We start from the raw sequence: 20,248 nt of genomic DNA, 5'->3' as shown, positions 1-20,248 counted from the left end.
CTGTGTGCAGGTAGCCTTAGCCCGGTTCCAAGTGGTTGAGAATCTCGCGTGAGTTTGGTTTCGCTTGAATATAAAGCGCATTCCTTTGATTGGAGCCGTATTCATGAGCGCTGTGTATCGCGGCACGCTCTATCCTTTCGCATTCCTCAGAACACATTGCCCATTTTTTAATGGCGCAGTACGGCGTCTGATGTCCACACGAGTGCGATGCCAGGTTTCCTATTGAAAACAATGGTAAACGCTTGAGGATCCACTAACAAGCCTCAAAAACCGTGCCGGAGGATCGCTACTTCCCAGAAATGATTGGAGGCGTTTTTTCCAGAAAACACCTTGCATCGGCGTGAAAGCGCATATTGGTGAGCGCCATATAGGGCTGAGTTTCTCGCCTCGATGTCGTGCTCGCCAGTGTGCAGGTAGTCTTAGAGTGCTTGTACACTGGCGGGATCCACCACAAGACACAGTTTAAGCCTCTATTCACCCTGGGTGGATTTGCTGCAGAATGTCTGCAGCTGAAAGTCTATATGAAAACCTGCGCCATTTTTAAAGCGGACTTTACTGTGGAATGCACCCCTGATTGAGAAGAGTTGGATTCTGCAGCATAAGGCCACATTCACACGAACGATCCTGCGGGGCTAAGTTAGACGCACAATAAATTGCGACCATTAGAACCAACGGCTTCCAATGTATCCATTCAGACAAACGATTTTTCAGATGTGCAAAAAAAAAAAACGGACCAAAAAAGATGTCACACGAGCGACTTAATTTAGCGTCCGAAATTTCCTGCTGCCGAAAAATATAGATCTTGTCCTATCTTTGAATTTCAAAATCTCATCTACTTTGCTGCTACTGTAAGGGCTATGGGTTTTCTGTGCGGAGGGTCTGTGCGCCAAATCCACCCTGTGTGAACACGGCTTTAGCTGCCAATGCAGAATTCTGCACCAAAATCCGTAGAACTAACTGTGAATTTCAGGCAGATTTAAGCTATTTTCAATTCTGCATCAAAATCCGCAGGAAGCCCAATGCATGCAGAACTCGCCATGTGAATTGAGGGCTTATTCTGCCAATGGGAAAGCACCTTTGTAGGATTTTGCAGACTACTACAGACCCAATCTAGAACATCTTCCCCGGTAGAGTGGAAATTTGCATTACATGTGGGATGTGCCTTCTGGATAATTATACCAGCACTCAAAAAGTTTTAAAAGTTGGGATACTTTATTTTGGTTTTCTTCTATGCCGGGTGTATAGCGGGACCCGGTCCTGGCCGCCCACTTGTTGCCTCACAGTGTCACTGGGTGACTTTATCTATCACTGGTTCGTAATGAATCCCTAGGATGCCGATTTTCGGAGTCGCTGTTGTCCTTTTTGACGTTTCGGATGTGTTTGAAGGTGAAGCCAGACGGGGATTGTTTTGGCGTCTCGGCCCCAGTTGTGCTTTTGCTTGTTCGCCCCACGGCCAGGATGCTACAAAAGGCATGGCGCTCTATGAATTGTATAGAGATGTAAGTGGGAGCAAGGGGTGAATGTGTTCGTCTTTATACCGGCGCGAGTCCTCAGAGTGAACCGCGCTTCTGTTATTTGAAGAGCTTATCCCTCAGTAATCTCCCGAGCATTTATCTATCCAGATGTCTTGTTGTGCCGCGTCATCACTTTCTGACGGCGCACGCGGCCTCATCACATATTTATAGTCTCTTCTGTTGCATTGTCTTGTATAAATCGTCATGGCAACGCATTGTTGATATTTTAGGGTACGCTCCGTAACGTAGAAGCATCAATAGAGGACCTGTAAATAGTGGGGTGCGGACAAGCAATTTATTAGACATCACTAGTGCCTCCAGGCCAAATCCGACTCCAGATGGAATTCCTGCAGGTCCGGACTGGACACTCATCCATATTATGGCCGCATTAATGTGTACAGAATACGCTCGTACAGACCGGAACTCCAAGGGCGTATTTTTTTTTAATGCGTGCATTCCTTTTAAACGCAGATTGTTTTTTTAAAAAATACATCCATTTTTAAAATGTGATTTTTAGCGACAATTTAGAAATGTACAAAAAACGTGCCGTGTGAAGGCAGCCTTGGGGTACGTTCACACGCTGCGGAATTGGTGCAGATTATCCGCAGCAGAAAATCCGCACCAAAGTCTGCGCCAATTTCCATGGCAAAATCTGTCACATTGTGGATTTTGATACGTTTTTTGTTGTGGATCTGCACCAAAGTCCACTGAACGATATATATTGCGCATTTTGTTGCGGATCTGCATGAAAGCTGTCGATATGTGAAGTCGCCGGCGGGTATATTCACACAACGGAATTGCCATTGAATTTTCTGCAGCAAATTCAGCAGAAAAAAAAGCACCCCAAATTCCTTGGCGTTTTTCGATAGAACCGATGCATTGCCATGGAAACGCTCAGACAGGAGAATTTAGCTTAAAATAATAGGACACGCGCGACTGAACATTCCAGCTGCGTGAAAAAATAGGACTGGACCTATAGGTCCTTCACACGGGTGCTGCGATCTTCGTCTGCCCGCACCGCGGCCAAGAATCGCATGGACAAGAGGCAACCACAACGAAATCCCAGCTGCATCTCCCGTTTTACTCAGGCGGGCCTGGTGTGGCGTATATACACCATAGCTCTGCTAAACTCCCTCCCCCTCTTCGGCCTTTGCTGGCTGCCGGCAAAGGGGTGGGGTGCGAGCAAGTGTGCTAAAGTTCCAGTCCCAGCAGCTCCCATAGGCTGGAGCGGAGAGGAGGAGGGACTAGCTTTGCTAAACTCCCTCTCTCTTTCCTACCTCTCTCTGCCTCTTTCCAGTTGATGGCAAACGGAGGGGCGGGACGCGAGCTTAGCAGAGCTAGTCCCTCCCCCTCTCCACTCCAGCCTATGGGAGCTGCTGGCAAGGGGAGGTGTCGGGACTTTAGCACACTAGCTCCTGCCCCCTCCCCTTTCTGGCAGCCAGCAAGAGGCAGAGAGAGAGAGGGAAGGGAGATGCTGCTAAACTCCTTTCCACCTCCGTTTTCCAGCAGCTCCCATAGGAGCCTATGGGAACGTCTGGCGTCTTCCTGCCAAAGATAGGTCCAGACCTATTTGTTCCAGTCAGCGTGAAAGCAGCTGCCTGGAATGTGCACCGTGTGAGCTATCTCTTCTGGACGGCTGATTTTGCGCTCCCAAAAATTGCCCAATCAGATGGTCGCGATTTTCGGCCAAAATTGCTGCGATAAAATGCTTCTGTGAATAAAGCCTATCTTTGATGTGCAAAGTGCAGAAGCCTCCATAGACTCCTATGGGAGTCTATGGAAGCAGCCAGCAAAGGGAGATTAATTCCCCAGCAGTGTGATGCCGGGGTTCCCCCACAGGGAAAAGAAGCAAATCCCCTACCTCTGGGAACTTCCTTATTCTCCGCTGCAGAACCTCTCTCTCCCTGCTATGGGGTGATTCCCCTGTAGCAGGGAGAAAGAGGGGGAGCGGCATACTCGCTAATTTACCGCTCAGATAACGGCACTGTTCTACCGCTGCTTTAGCGCAGCTATCTGAGCCTTTAAATGACGCTCGTGTGAAAGAGCCCTATAAGATTATGGAAATCCGCTGCAGGGTTCGGACTGATGGCGCTTGCAGCAGAGCCTCATTAATAGGAATCTACAAGCAGTGCCAAAGAGGTTTGCTGTGGCCCCTAGGTTATAAATTACTGGGGGCCCAAGCTCATGAGGATGCCCTTCCAACATGCCATGTAATACATACAGTAAGACGTTACAACTAGGTGGCTTCCCCCTTAAGAAGTGGCATCTCTTGTATTGAGGATCTTCGTGTTCGCAGATCACCCGCAGTGTAATAAAAGCGCAATATTAGGTTAGAGAGGAATATCAAAGCATCTGCTGCTAAAGAGGAAACGCTGCCCAGAAAACAGCCCAACCGAGACCTCCCATAAACCTGCTTCACCGTACAGAGTGCGGCCGCTTAATTTTCCGCAGCCGCGGCGCCCCTCCCGCACACTTCAGCAGCTTGTTCGGATGCTTCTACTGCTCAGACTCATAGCCAGAGCTGTACTCAAAGTGCAGCCGACCGCAGCGAGCGCTGGAGGCAACACTGCTGGTCCAATACACCGGCTATACCTCTAAAAGAGGGTATCACACATGAGGGGCTTAGATACACCAGCAATAATGACAATATTATACAGGCTTAGAAACATAAGCAACTAAACACTATCACACATAAGACTGTTAGATGCATCACTGAAGAGTATTGCACATGGTAGGTTTAGATACACAAACAAAGAGTATCACACATGATATGCTTAGATACACCAGCAACTAAAAGGTATCACTTAAAAGGCTTAGCTACACCAGCGACTACACTGTATCACACATGAGAGGCTTAGATATGTCAGCAATAAAACTGTTACACATGCTAGGCTTAGATACTCTAGCAACTAAACCGTATCACACGTCAAAGGGTTAAACACAAGTAAAGAAAAACGTATTACACAATGTAGGATTAGATACACCAACAAAGAAACGAGTGTCCCACATAATAGGCTTAGATACAATAGCAATAATGACAATATCCCACATAAGAAGCTGAGATACCCCAGAAATTATGACAGTATCACATATAATAGGCTTAGATACATCAACAAGGATGATAGTATCACATGTAAGAGAATTAGATACACCAGCAATTATAACAGTATCACACATAAAAGGCTTAGATACACCAGTCATGATGACAATATCACAAATTATAGGCTTTAATGCACCAGCAATGATGTTACTATGCCATATGATTAGATACACCAGCAATAATTACAGTATCACATATGATAGGCTTAGCTACATCGCCATTAATGACAGTATCACATATGATAGGCTTAGCTACATCGCCATTAATGACAGTATTACATATGATAGGCTTTGATACACCATCAATGATGACAGTATCACATATGTTAGGCTTAGATACACCAGCAGTGATGACAGTATCACCTATGATAGGCTTCAATACACCATCAGTGATGACAGTATCCCATATGATAGGCTTAGATACACCAGCAATTATGGCAGTATCACATATGGTAGGCTTAGATACACCTGCAACTAATGACAGTATCCCACTTGATAGGCTTAGATACAGCAATGATGGCAGTATTATACATGATAAGCTTAGATACACTAGCAATGATGGCAGTATTATACATGATAAGCTTAGATACACTAGCAATGATGGCAGTATCATACATGATAGGCTTAGATACACTAGCTATGATGGCAGTGTCATACATGATAGGCTTAGATTACCAGTTAAGCAGACAGCATTAGTGTCCGGGACCATGCTCCACTCTGATAATTGGACAGGCCTCTTCTGGGTTTGACACATTGCACATATCAGATTGGTAAATTAGCGGCAGCAGATACCCCTTTAACCCTGTGTGTGTAGTAATAATGGACGGTGGCCCCCCGCTGGCAGCGGCAGGATTAATTATGGCGTGCCATGTTTGTTCGGCTTTCAGGCCTTTAATGTTTCATGTGTTTGCTCAGTGATTATGGGAGGTGGTGGTTCTCTAATTGGAAATATTGTTCTCATTAGTCGCCGACTCCTGGCTGCGGTCTCTGCGTTCTACCCGTGCGGCGGGGGGTCTGACACTGAGGGGAATCACTCTGCCGTGGAATAAACATTTAATGTGCTTATTACGCTGCCACAAAATCCTCCTCCTGAATACATAAAAATATATGGCTACCCGTAGACTGAAGTACCGCCATATAATACACCATGTACCGCATAATCCTCAGTCGCGGCTTCTCCCAGCAGCCAGCACCTCCCCTTTAAGAAAAGCTTCTTGTGATTGACACAATGCTGCTATTTCCTTTTTTTAAAAGATGTTCTGCAGCAGGTAACAAGTTTGAAAGGCTAATAGAAGACATACGTCCATGGGGTTCAGCCTGCTACCATGAGGTTCTGCAGTAGCTGGGGCACTTTAAAATAAAACACACTTTAGCCGCTGCAGAACTTCTTTTTCAGTTTAATCACTGACTGATTGACATGAAACGTCCCAATCTCATCTGCGAAGTGTTCTAGAAACTGTCTCAGCTTGAAAGGGGTTCTCCTAGCAAAACCTCCACAGGATAGGACTGCTGAGGGTCCGACCACAGGGAAAGGGGCAGCACCAAGTCCCCCAGGAGATTGGAGCAGCGGTGCACACGTGCGACCACCTACCTATCCGTTCACTTGTGTGGGAATGGTTTGGTTGGAGAAACCCCTCCTGGTTGTATTTACATGGGTGAGCGTGAAATTAGTCCGAGAAATTCAGATATATATCTCTTTAGCAAACCGATTTCCGGTGAGTGTAATTCCTCCATCTTGCTGCATCGCTGCGAGAGAAAATTCGCACATTGAAAGAGAGCCGTTGCGAATTTCTGTGTCTCACAGCGCACAAAACTCACAGAATAAAATCACCCATGTGAATACAGATTTAATAGAAGAGTATTCTGCGCGCTCCCACTGCTCCTGCTGCTCCCACTGTTGCTGCTCCTGCTCCCTTTGCTGCTGCTCCCACTGCTGCTCCTGCTCCCACTGCTGCTGCTGCCGCCACTGCTCCTGCTGCTCACACTGCTGCTGCTTCTCCCACTGCTGCTGCTGCTCCCACTGCTGCTGCTTCTCCCACTGCTGCTGCTGCTCCCACTGCTCCTGCTGCGCACACTGCTACTGCTGCTCCCATTGCTGCTGCTGCTCCCATTGCTGCTGCTGCTCCCACTGCTCCTGCTGCTCCCACTGCTGCTGCTGCTCCCACTGCTCCTGCTGCTCCCACTGCTGCTCCTGCTCCCACTGCTGCTGCTCCCACTGCTCCTGCTGCTCCCACTGCTGCTGCTGCTCCCACTGCTGCTGCTCCCACAGCTCCCACTGGTGCTCCTGCTCCCACTGCTGCTGCTCCCACTGTTCCTGCTGCCCCCACTGCTCCTGCTGCTCCTACTGCTCCTGCTGCTCACACTGCTCCTGCTGCTCCTACTGCTCCTGCTGCTCCCACTGCTGCTGCTGCTCCCACTGCTCCTGCTGCTGCTGATGGGTTTGTTACAATGTATCAATACAATAGAGATAAAATGTATCCATCTAGACTTGAGCTCACAGAGGATTGTCTAGCCTGGACACAATTGTAATAAGTCTTCATCTGGGAGAAGAAATAGTGGTCGGCCGGCCCGCCACCCTCCGTACCTGAATTATCTGTATTGCGGATGACTGAGGCGCTCGCCGTCAGTCATGTACAGTACAGCATGCAGCGCTATTTCTTCCGGTATTTTGTGACGGAACCTCCAAAGTAACCCGGCCTTAAAGGGGTTCCTGACATTGGTGGCAGTGCAAGAGGCGAGATGTGTGTAAAATAAAAGCCACACATACTCGCCTCCGCCGCTGCTCCTCTGCTGCAGCGGTGATGTGGGTTGGTTACCCCGTGACCGCTGCAGCCAATGGAAGGTCATCAGTGATGTCCCATGAACCTACCTCGAGGTTTCTACATTAGAAGCCCACGTGACAGGTTTACGGGATGTCAACAGACCGTCTGGCCAGGTGACATCGCCTGTCAGATGCCGCAGCACCGGACTCCCGAAACGGCGGTTCAGCACTGCAGTGAGTACATTTCTTTAATATAGTTTTGAGCACTGGGGGATGGGGGGAGGGGAACAACTGTATGAAAGAAATAACTCAAAAACCCTTTTAAGTTTCTATAGGTTTATAGAGTTTGGATGTAAATTCACTGACAGCAAACAGAGATCTTCATTAAATGGTGAGGAATTGAAACTCAAAGTATATTAGAAAGTTGCAGATCACGTCATTTACATAGTGATTATGTTTAATTAATATAACAATGGGAAACCCCTCTAAGGCTCCGCCCTCCCACCGCGGGCTGCAGAGGACGTGCGTTCACCCAGGAGTGATGATCACGGAGTTAATGCAGGGTCCGGAGATCTCTCGTGGCCGCCCGCCTCTAATCACAGTCAGCAGGCTGTCGTTCAGAGATCTTCCTGCTTTCACGGGTTGGCCCTTGTTTGATTTTTTTGCACAAACTGAGGGGTGCCGCTGGCGCTTCCATTGAGATCTTGTTATTTGTATAGCGCCAACTTATTCCGCAACGCTTTCAGGTAATTTATGTATTTATTTATTATCCGTCATTCATGTGATTTTCGAGCTGCGATCGTCCGAGTGTAAAAACGTGTAAAGGGGGCATTATCCAAATAGTCCCTCACTAGAAGAATGCTAGTGGCAGTTGCTGTCTATAAACATGGTGACGAGCGAGAATTCATTCACTAGTTGCTTCATTTCATCTCACTTACGTAATTTATAGGCCATGCTATGCCCTTTAGTAATTTATAGGCCACAATGTGCCCCTTTGGTAATAATAGGCCCTGCTGTGTCCCCTTCATAATTTTAGGCCCTGCTGTGTCCCCTTCATAATTTTAGGCTCTGCTATGCCCTTTAGTAATTTATAGGCCCCAATGTGCCCCTTTGGTAAATTATAGGCCCTGCTGTCTCTCCTTCATAATTTTAGGCCCTGCTGTCTCTCCTTCATAATTTTAGGCCCTGCTGTGCCCCTCATAATTTTAGGCCCTGCTGTGTCCCCTTCATAATTTTAGGCTCTGCTGTGCCCCTTGGTAATTTAGGCCATGCTATGCCCTTTAGTAATTTATAGGTCCCAATGTGCCCCTTTGGTGGTTTATAGGCCCTGCTGTGTCCCCTTCATATTTTTAGGCCCTGCTGTGTCCCCTTCATATTTTTAGGCTCTGCTGTGCCCCTTGGTAATTAATAGGCCACACAGTACCTGTTAGTGGTTTATAGGCCCCTCTGCGCCCCCTTGGTCATTTGTAGGCGCCTTGAATAATTTATAGACCTTGCTTTGCCTCTGGAGTTATCAATAAGGCTCCACTATGCCCTAACAATACAATAATATACTTACTCAGCTCATCTCGCTCCCACGGCGTCCTCCACCCTCCAACTTGGCCTCTTTGTGCAGAATGACACAGGTGGCACCAGGCAGCAGAGCAGGAATCTCTTAGCATCCTGCCCAGGTCTGCTGGGTGCCGTCGCCGGCCGGTGTACCCATGGATGGATGTCAGCAGGCTCAGCTGACTGTCTTCTGTGTAGGAGCGTCGCCCGACTGTCCCCCACTATATATATCGATACAGATTGGAAAGGCCCCGCTGCCTCAAGCCTTAACCAACCACATGCAACATTCCTTCTTTACACAAGCCTAGCTAATCTTCCCATGTGACATCTATAAGTATCTGCCCCCCTCCTGCTCTCCTGAGATGTCTTACAATATATAATGGAGCAGCAGTTTACATGGGTGACATAAAAAGTGTCCCGATTCGCTCCACCACGAGGCGCAGCCGCTGTGGACTTCCTCGGGGTACCGTCACGTGCGCCATATTTGCTGCGGATTTACCACAGTAGAAAATGTGTAGTGAATCTGCAGCAGCAAGAAATGCACTTAATGGGGCGTAAATATATATATATATATATATATATATATATATATATATAATGGGGCGTTAATATATATAATGGGGCGAAAATATATATAATGGGGCCTTAATATATGTAATGGGGCGAAAATATATATAATGGGGTGTTAATATATATAATGGGGCCTTAATATATATAATGGGGCGAAAATATATATATATAATGGGGCATTAATATATATAATGGGGCGTTAATATATGTAATGGGGCGAAAATATATATAATGGGGCGTTAATATATGTAATGGGGCGAAAATATATATAATGGGGCGTTAATATATGTAATGGGGCGAAAATATATATAATGGGGCGAAAATATATATAATGGGGCGTTAATATATGTAATGGGGCGAAAATATATATAATGGGGCGTTAATATATGTAATGGGGCGAAAATATATATAATGGGGCGTTAATATATGTAATGGGGCGAAAATATATATAATGGGGCGTTAATATATATAATGGGGCGTTAATATATGTAATGGGGCGAAAATATATATAATGGGGCGTTAATATATATAATGGGGCCTTAATATATGTAATGGGGCGAAAATATATATAATGGGGTGTTAATGCACTAAATGGGGCGCAGAACTTGATCACTTAACTCCGTTTTTAACCCCGAAGTGACATAAATAATTTTTGCTTTAAAAACCAGTAAGGGCTCATGTCCACGACCGTTGCACGGACATGTGATATGCGGTCAATAGAGTCAAGGAAAGTCATTGTAGACACTGCGTATCAATACGCAAGAAAAAATAGGTTGCAGCATGAGCCGATCCCCTTGTATGGGCCGTGGGAGATACGCAATACATAAAAAAAATGCAAAAAAAAAAAATCGAAAAAAATCTCACAGCGCATGTGAATGAGCGTGTGATAGGCGGCGTGCGCAGCACCATATGTAATCCCTGCTGGCAGAGAGTTTGGTCGCAAAATGGGTAAAACGCTGGGGGGAGACCAGATTTTCCCGCCGTTCGCCATGTGGTCTAAATATCATATGGCCGTTATCTGCGGGTCTTTCCGATTCTGACAACAACACATTTATGCGGTTTTGTTTTATCCCTTTTGCACAATATAAAGGGACCTTTCACGCAGGACGCAGCGCTGATGCGCATTTTCTCAGTCTGTGTGGATTTAGTTGCGTTCTTAACTGCGGAACGTCTTGCGGAATTTATTGCGCTTTACTCCACAGACTTTAATAATTGCGGAATTGCATCTCCTGTATGTTGGAAATCGGCAGCAACAATTCCACGAGACGTCCCTAAGGCCTCATTCACACGAACGTGTCATCGAAGCTTACAAGCGCAAAGAAAATTGACGATTAGAACCAATGCATCGCTATGGAAACGTTCAGACGAAGGAATTTTAGGCGCGCAAAAAAAAAAGGCATCTAAACTAATAGGAGATGGGCGACGGGAATCCCGCAACTGAAGGTCCCTGCTGCGTGAAAAGAAAGGACCGACCCATCATTCGTGTGGCCGGGCACTAACGTTTTCACAGAGCCCCGCACAGAAATAGAACATGCTGCGGTTTGTTTGCCGCGCAAGATTTCGCACGGACAAACCGCGGACGTCTGCCTAGGATTGCTTTTGCTAACGCAATCCTATGGCAGCTTCCAAGGGCGGGAATTCCGCGGGAAATCCCGCCGTGGAATTTCCACCCGTCTGCAGGCGGCCTAAGACATTAGAAGTCATCAGGAGGATTTCTACCGACCAAAGGAATTCCGAACAGCAGCGCATTTTTTCTTGCAACACGCAGCTCCTAATTGTATGAATGGGCAATTTCACCGCTAATTAGGCTTGAGACTCGATAGAGGAAAATCGTCCGTTCACGCAATTTTAGCAGAGTTAGCCGCGATTTTTTTTGCGCACATAATTTTTGCATGATCAGGTCACCTGTGTGAATGAGCCCTCAGGGCGTAAAAACGTGCATGCAGTGAGGATATGCCCATCCATATGGAAAGGAGGAACCAGGCAGCATCTTCTTGTGGGATATGCCCATCCGTGGCATCTACTGCAGCATGATGCACAGAGAGATCTGCTTGGACATTGGCTGCTGCAGGTGGACCGCCGGACGGTGTGCGTCCAGCCTTCGGGCTCCGTCATGGCGGTGTATCTTCCATCCACATTAATTGCGTACACCCGTAGTACGGACAGCGGTAACACGATGGATTTGTATTGGGGTATTCAGACGCGATGTACATATTTTACACATTGGCGCGTGCGCTAATATGCTCGCCGCTGCGGAGTGTGTTAGCGCATGAACCAGGTTTTTTTTTCTGACTATTCAAACTCTGCGCTATTGTCCGCCAGTTTGAAAAAGAAGTGGGAAGCAGCTGAGTCCTGCCCTGTCTTTCTCGCATGTAGACAAACTAATTAATTAATGCGTGAGAATCCCGCTAGTGAAAACGAAAGCATTTAAATCAACGGTTTCGTTTCGTCCCGCTATGCGGCCGTGATCTTCACGTGTCAAAAACACACCCATGTGTTTAGGCCTCAAAAGAAAAAAAATTGCAGCATGCCCTTGTGGTCCATAGCGTGGTCTGATATTGCCCATTGAAGTCTATGGAATGGCGTAAGAACGCAGCCGGTGTGCAGCTGCTTTCACGTATTCACTGGGTTTTTCTGCTTGTTGGCAGGAGACAGCGGGGAAATAAATCTTGACATCAGTGAGGGACTCTGGGATTTCTTTTGTGGGGGGGGGGGGAACACAGCTAATACACAGCCAACATATGCGCAAAAACCACATATACACCAAAACGCATGTATATGTGCAGGAAATGTGTATTTCACAGACCGACATTAAATATGCCCTGAGCCTCTGTTCACACGGAGCTTTGTGGCCGTGGATCCCGTGCCAAAATCCACATTGGAGTCGCTGTGTTTCTTTACATAACATTGTACTCAATAGTAATCTGCGGCACAGATTTTTCCGGGCGGATTATCAAATTCACGTCACAGAAAGTAGGATTGACATGTCCGCTCTTGGCGCGGTTTCTCCACTGAAACGGCTTCATTAAGTGAGGCTAAACCGTGTGCAGAGCCGCGTGTGAAGCTGCAGCGGGATTCCGAAGCGCGGCTTGGATTATTGCGGCCGACGGATGGATGCCAGAGCAATCCTAGATAGACCTCCAACAACAACCCCGTGTGACATCACCGTAGCGCTGCAGTAGAGAGTATGATGATGTCACCAATAGTTCTCCCCTTTTGACTGCTTGTAAGTGATGACAATCCGTCTTCAGGGCAGCGGACTATGTATGCGCCATATCAAATAAATAAAATAAAGGAGTAAATAGGTCCGGTTGCCCCTCCCCCACCCTTTTGTAGCTATTCTTTACAGATTTATTTTTATTTGTTTGTTTTTTTTGGCTTTTGCTGTATTAAAAAAATATTTATTTCTGTATTAGGATTTTTAAAAAATGTCCATTTTTGTATCCGTATTGACTTGAATGGCAAGTCTCATCTGTCAGTTGGATCAGAATAGGGCATGTAGTCCGTGTCTGCGTGAAAAGCTTGTGTGTGTCATTGCGCCATATAATAATGTGCTGTCCGTGTGTGGTCCGTTTTTGGTAATGGACTACACACAGGCTAAAAAAACGCTAATGTGCCAAAGGTCTTACAGACAGGAGTCACCCATTCAGGTAGCAGTCTGATGCCATCCATGTGTAGTCTGTCTGCAGTCTGTTTGCTGTCCATTGTTTTTAAAGGGCCCCTGCGGTGATTCTTTTGTTCACTTATTATGTAGCTGTGCCCCAGTATAAATAATGGGCTACTGCTTATTTAATTGGTTGGTTGTCTCTCTCTGAAACTCCTGACCTCCTCAGATGGTCATGTGATTTCAGTTCAGACAATCAGGTGAGGGGGGGGGGGGGGGCAAGGATGGAAAACAATCAGGTGAGGGGGGGGGGGGGCAAGGATGGAAAAATATCTTTTCACCAAAGTGGTCCTTTGAGAGATGTAGAAAAATAGAATTGGATCTTTTTTTTTTTTTTTTGCTGACATAAAAAACGTATGACAAACTGAAAAAAAAACCAGGCACATGGACTGCATACGGGTGGCATCCAGGACTGTACATGGATGGTAAAATGAAGAGGGTCATGCAGGCAGCCCGGGTACAGAGGATTCTTCTGTGAGCTCTAATAGTCTAATGGACACCAACTTCCAGTAAAATGCTGGGCAGTTGAGCGGCAAATCAATGGACCCGATTATAGTCAATGGGATCCGTTGGCGCTATTTGGTTCCGTCATAAACACGTAACTCTATTTCTTGTGTTGGATCTGCGATGGAACCTCTGACAAGAGTGTCCAATGCAGATGTGAAGGCAGTGTAAGTCTTGTTGGAGCGTGGCCCAAGTTATTGGGGAATCTTGGCATTGACTATTTGTCACACAAAATAAACATAGTATTAAGGCAACAATGTTGCAAGTGCATCAACAATGTCATGGTAACAAGGTAGCCCCTCAACCCTCGGCCTACGGCCGCCTGCACACAACAGGGTCAGATTCCGCATGCGAGAGTTCGCAGCAGAATCCAACCCTGTGCCCAACCGGCATCCGCGCGTACCTGACATTCTTCTTCTTTTCCAGTACTGCGGATGGGCCGCATGGCGAGCCGTCAGACATGCGCAGTACAGTGTATTTATTTTTTTAAATCCCTGCTTTTCCCACATTGTCACTAGGCGATGACGCGGATACCTGTGATCTTTCTGCAGTGTCATCATGGAAGGGCCGCGGGTCAAACGGCTTCCATTGACTTCAATGAAAGCCATCCATGTGGAATCCGCAAGGAAATAGAGCAATTTTTTTCCTCCTTGTGCGAAAAATACCAATTGATTTCCACTGGTGTGCAGGAAAAATTGCTTTTCCATAGCAAGCTATAGGCGGTATTTGCTGCGGAATCCAGAGGTGGACACCTGGTCCGGATTGCACAGTGCAGGTTTAGCCATGCGCAGCCGGCCTAAGGCCACCTACATACAGACAGTCAACACTGCAGAATTTCCAATGGTGGAATTGCTGCGGACATTCTGCAGCGTTTACAGTACAAGGCAAGTGAATGCCGTTTCCAGATCTCCCTCACACGTTGCGGAAGTTTTCTGCATCGAATCTGCAGCAAATTTGAAGTTGACATTTCTGCAGCATGCTTGTTTATGTTGCAGAAACTGCATGTATCTTCAGTGGATTTCCGTCATGGAGATCTAATAGCTAGCATAATCTGCAGGTGGAGGAATAGAATGTTTTTTTGTTGCTTTTCCACTGCAGAAACTCTCCAAATCGGCTTGAAAATCTGCGTTTATTGATGTTTAATAAAGTTTGCTAGCGTGACCCCAGAAGCAAGAACTACCCCTACTGTATCACAAAAATGCGGAAAATCCGCACATAAAAATGCAATTAAATATTCAAATTCTGCAATTAAAAAAGTGCAACCAATTCCGCAACGCTCGTTAACTCTGCCTAGAAACGCAACAGAAATCCTGCAGTAGATTCCCTGCAGCTAATGCGTCCTGTGTGAAGCTACCCCAGTGCGCCTTCTCACAGGGTGGAATCCCTATGGGCATACCGCAAAGCAATACTAATTGCACAAGAATTCCACAGCTGCCAAATCCGCCTCTAAATGGAGCAAATTTGGATGCATTTTTACTTGCGGAACACCTGCAGAATGTATTCCACGTATTCCAATGGTTGAATTCCTTTGCGCGATTCTACAGCATACATAGACACGCCGCGAATTTAGATTCAGATTCATCACGGAAAATATCCGCACCATTTTATGAATCCTCTCCACATGGCTTGGGCTGTAAATGATGTGAAATTTTCGCAGAAATTCCCCTAGCGGAAACTTTGCAGCATTTCCGTTTTTTGAGAAGTCGGTCCAAAAGTTGACCCCTTATACCGTCTCTGTATTGTGCTTTGCTCCTTGTGTCTTCGTTTGGCTTTTTTTCTATCACATTTGTCGATAAAGCTCCATTTACGATACAGTTATTATAATACAGTCTGTCAGTAAGCTTCCTGACATCCAGCGACCTATTTCTCATCCCATCTTTCCCTTCCCCCCACTCTCTCATCTCAAACTTCTCAGCCAGCTCCTCTCTTGCTTTGCTCTGACTGTCAGTCGCAGCTCCCCCTTCCCTCCATCTCCTTCTCCAGCCATCCTCTTGCACATCCAGACAACACCATTCTGATGGATTTGCATGCACCCTCTCCCCACCCCCATCAGATCTTTTCCCAGCCAGCATCTTCCCCGTTAGGTTTCACTCATTTTACCCCCTACTACCTCCCAGCTCCCATCACTTCAATATAATCCCCTGACCCCCCCACATCCTCCATCCTCCTCCTCTCTCCAATATCCCCACCGTGTGTGTTGTGTTTTATATACTTCAACGTGATCCAACCCCCCAATAGCATCCATTACAGCCCGGTACGTCTTCTCTTTTGTTATTTTTACACTAATATCTGTGCCTTTTCCTTCCTCGCATCCTCTTTAGATCTATATATAGCCGCAGATGATGTTGATTTGGTTCCTGTTAGATGACACCCCCACCCCCCTCTGAATCCCTTTATTTATCATTGTTGGTGCTACATCTCTTCCCGTCTTTTTTTTTCTCCTCTCTTCTCTTCTCTCTTCCCCATTATAGATCCTCTAATCTCGGTGCCTGGTCCTTGAAAGGCTGTCGTACAGTCCCCGTGGATTCATTCCATACTAAATGCTCCTGTGATCGCTTATCAAGCTTCGCCATTTTATCCCAGCTCAGTTCAGACATGGTAAGTCCCTCTATAAACATGTAGCGTTCGCTGACACTAAGCTCTCGTCTCTTTCAGGGCTGATGCTCTTAGATACTTTTGTGTCTCCCCCCCCCCCCCCCAAAAAAAAGAAGCCAAACAATCCTCCATATGGTGGTATTATAGGAATGCTACCTTTATTGGCTGAGCAGAAAAAACAAATTACCTTGATTAACCTTGCAACGGGGCCCTTTTTAAGTGTTGCTGATGCTGCAGCTCCGGCAGCCATGAAAGAGTTAAGAGCCTTAGAATGTTTGTCACTCAGTTGATACATTGTATCTTTTCTGCTTCCTCTGTTTACCTTCTAAGTAACAGTATTGATAAATACAGGAGGAGGATGCAGAGCTGTGAGGTGCACAAGGTTAAAGGTTCCGCTTCTGGAAGTGTCGGATCTTAACATAAGATGGAAAACTTAATATTACAAAAAAACGGAATCATTGAATGCCACCACTGTGCCGCCCCCCCCCCCCCCCCTCATCGCCATCCTGTGCCCGCCTCTCTGCTTTCTTTATAAAAAAAAAGGATTCTTCTGCTAGTCGGGAAACAAAATTGATTTGTTGCTGCTACAACGTTGAGCTCTAATGTCATCTGGCTTTGTACAAGTGTTTTCAGTGGGTACAATGTAAACGTGGCGTATATTATTACCGTATCCTGTTAGCGGGGCTGTTTATGTAGCATTGTGCTGATGATTGTATAATAATAGGGGGTGCGCTGTTTTTGATTTGTGTGTGGAGTTGGAAAAAAATGACTGGTTGTGTTATTATTAGTTCTGCTATTAGGGAACGGCCTAGCTGGTGGGAGGCAGAGTATTGATTTATCAGAGGATTGCTGTTCTATGTGTTGTATTGATGGTGTTGGCCTACTTCATCTACACCTTCTGATACAATGGTGATTGAATGTACAGATGTAGCATTTGTTAAAACGATGTGTTAAAGGCAGAGGTTCCCAGCGTGGTAAACCGCCTATACCAACATGGCGGTGAAGTTTACCCATTTCCAAATCTGCATGGAATCCGCATCAGAAAATCCGCGCGCACATTTTTCCGATTGAATGATGATAATCTACAGGTAGACCCGCCGCATCTTTAAATGAAAGTCCACGTCAGAAATACGCGTTGACCACGCAGATTTCTAAAGGTGCGTTTACATGGGCGCGTTTCACATGCCAGTTCAGTCCAATGGCAATATGTTGATAATAAATTGATTTTTTTTAGTGTGTTTATTCCAGCGAGAATGAAAAATTGCTGCATGTCTTTTTTGGGGGGCGATTTCTTTTAAGGAGTCACCCATTACTTCCTATGGGAGTGTTAAAAAATTGACATGATACTCCCATGCTGTACGATTTGCATGCAAGTGCGATGTTTACCATTGAAATCCATTGGAAGCGCTTGTGATCTTTTCACACAAAAATTCATCACGCTCACATCCAGAATCGGAAGTGTACATCTGCTGGCGGTCTGGTCTCTCTCGCTCCCTCTTCTACTAAAAATGCCCATTCTATGCCGCTGGAGGCGTCATGCATTCCATAAATTGGCTTCTGCCTCATTGGGTTTTTTTCCCCTTCTTCTGGATCAACAAGGGGGGGTGGAAACAGGCTGAACTGGTTGGACATTGTCTTCTTTCGGCGTAACATACTATGTTACATATGGTGTGCCTGCACCCTACGGAGACTTCAGGCGCATGCGCCGTGACTCCTGCATGATGTTACGTGCATGCAGCCGAAGCTGGAGACATCTATCAACATAGAAGAAGAGGGAGGGAGAGAGCTTGGACCACCGCCCATTGGACAATCTGAGGCTAATTACCATTTGGTGTGGGAAGCCTTTCTAGAGATTGGAGCCACAGTGCACACAGGTAATGATCCCCTTTAATCAATCGGTCGCTCATGCATCGATATATTGAGGTTAATAGGCAAAAATTAACTGACAGACTTCCTTTAAAAAGTTCCTGCGCCGTATGCTAATGGGGATGCATCATATGTTCTCCTGCTGAGATCTTTTCTAAGCTCCGCCCCCTTTTACAGTTGACGCATTAACTGAGAAAGAAATCGACTGCACCTCTTTTACTTGTCATTGTGTCACTACAAGTCAATGTGTCACTGCCTAAGCCCAGCCTCTCCACCCGCTTGCCGCCACCCCTTAGTCTTGATGCCAGCACTTGGTAAGGCCTGAAATCTCATGTATTCCTCCTGCCTTGTATTGCCACGTATGCGCACTGTGCCCGGTGAAGTTGAGGTGTATTAAAGTGACGCATTCACTTGGGGAGAATATGGCGCCGCTTTGTTGTATACAGTCATGTGTGCCTTGCTTGTGTTATATGTTATAGCAGTGGATTGAAAATCATTTTCCAGCTAACAGATTCCCTTTAAAGGGATTGTCCAGTTGCTGGACAAGTTAAAGGGGTTGTCTAGGTATAAACTATTTATGGCACTCATGCATATAGCTGATTTTTGCAAGAAGCAAACAGCTCCACTGAATTGAATGGGAACCTTGCCTGCAATACCAAGCTTGGCCACTAGAGTAAGGATGGAGCTGGTTGCTTCCAGTAGAAATCAACTTGGTGTATGAGCATATTGGCCTCAGCGAACAGTTGATCGGTGGGGTTCCTGTGAGACAGACCCAATTGATCTACTAATGTCCTACCTGAGGATAGGCCATAAATAATTTACAAATGGACAATCCCTTTAAGTGTAGCTTCAAATGTGTGAAAATAATAAAAGCAGCAGTACTTAGTCATTCTCTGCCCTGGTCAACCAGCGCTGCCGCCCCGCGGTCCTCTTGGTCTTTATTGTGGAACGGATACCACCTGACTGCTTCAGCCAATAGGAGGCCACAGCAGTCATGTGCCATTCTGGCTCCCAGCATCTGAGTGGTTATGCCAGGAGAATGGCACATGACTACTACGGCCTCTGATTGGCTGCTGTGGAACGGATACCACCTGACTTATTGAAAGACCTGGAATATCACGGGGCTGCAGCACTGAGAATGCCAGAGAATGGGCAAAAACGGCTACTTTTGTTATTTTAACACATTTTAGGCCCAAATCATCCGACAACCAGACAACCCCTTTAAGGGTCACCGTTAGAACTGTCCTAGTTGTTGGGCGATTGCAGGCCTGTTCACACATTGGGTTTTTTTGAACACGGATTCAGATACAGATCGGCTTTGGTGTGTGCTTCCTATTAGTATCTAGTTACGTTCAGTGCGCGTCTGCGCCGCAGTTCATACAGCGCGGACCTAAAATCCGCATCACGGGAAAATAACACTTGACAAACAGCCTACATTTCTCACGTCAAATGTGCTTGAAATCCCCAAATTCTTCCCAAGGAATGGCGATAATCCACTGGTAGACCCGCGGCATCTTTAAATGAAAATCCACATCAAAAATACGTACTAACCACGCAGTATAGATTTTAGGAGCACCAATCCCCGCTGTTAACCCACTACATGCCGCAATCACGGCATGTAAAGTTTTCACAGAGGCAGGGTACTCCCTCTGTGATGTCATTGACCCTACGCCATGTAATCGGGAAGGGCCAATGAGTTCCCATGAAAATTGGATGCAAGTCAATGTTGTCTGGATCTGCCATGGCCTGTGATCGCAATCATGAGTCAAAATGCTTTGCAGCACAGAAGTACTGCAGTGTATTATTAGTGTGATCATAGGATCACAGGTTCTATTCCTCTACATGGACATAAAAAACATTTAAAAAAAATAAAAATAATTAAAAAAAATAGTAAAATAAATTCTTTCGTCTTTTCTCTTGTACTTTTCCTTATTTGTTTATAAAATAAATGTAAATTAAAACCCCACAAGTTTGGTTTTAGCGCATCTGTAATGACCCTTACAATAAATTAAACTCACTATTATCCCGCACAGCAAATATTATTAAAAAAAAATAAATAAAATTATGCTTTTTTGTTCCTTTTGCCACCCAAAAAAATGCAGTAAGAGTAGTTAAAAAGCCGTATGT

At 46.0% G+C, this 20,248-nt stretch overlaps 1 protein-coding gene across 1 annotated transcript in view; it reads left to right on the top strand.

Moving 5' to 3' along the window:
* ADGRB1 (adhesion G protein-coupled receptor B1) overlaps nucleotides 1-20,248 on the top strand; it is a 651,809-nt gene that overhangs the window by 459,796 nt on the left and 171,765 nt on the right. Inside the window, exon 18 of the mRNA XM_066578727.1 lies at nucleotides 16,132-16,258. Coding sequence (XP_066434824.1) covers nucleotides 16,132-16,258 — 127 coding nt within the window. The remainder of the gene's footprint in view (nucleotides 1-16,131; nucleotides 16,259-20,248) is intronic.

The sequence above is a fragment of the Eleutherodactylus coqui genome, chromosome 9 (assembly GCF_035609145.1).
Source record: "Eleutherodactylus coqui strain aEleCoq1 chromosome 9, aEleCoq1.hap1, whole genome shotgun sequence".
Taxonomy (NCBI): domain Eukaryota; kingdom Metazoa; phylum Chordata; class Amphibia; order Anura; family Eleutherodactylidae; genus Eleutherodactylus; species Eleutherodactylus coqui.
This window is presented reverse-complemented; position numbering and strand designations above follow the sequence as displayed.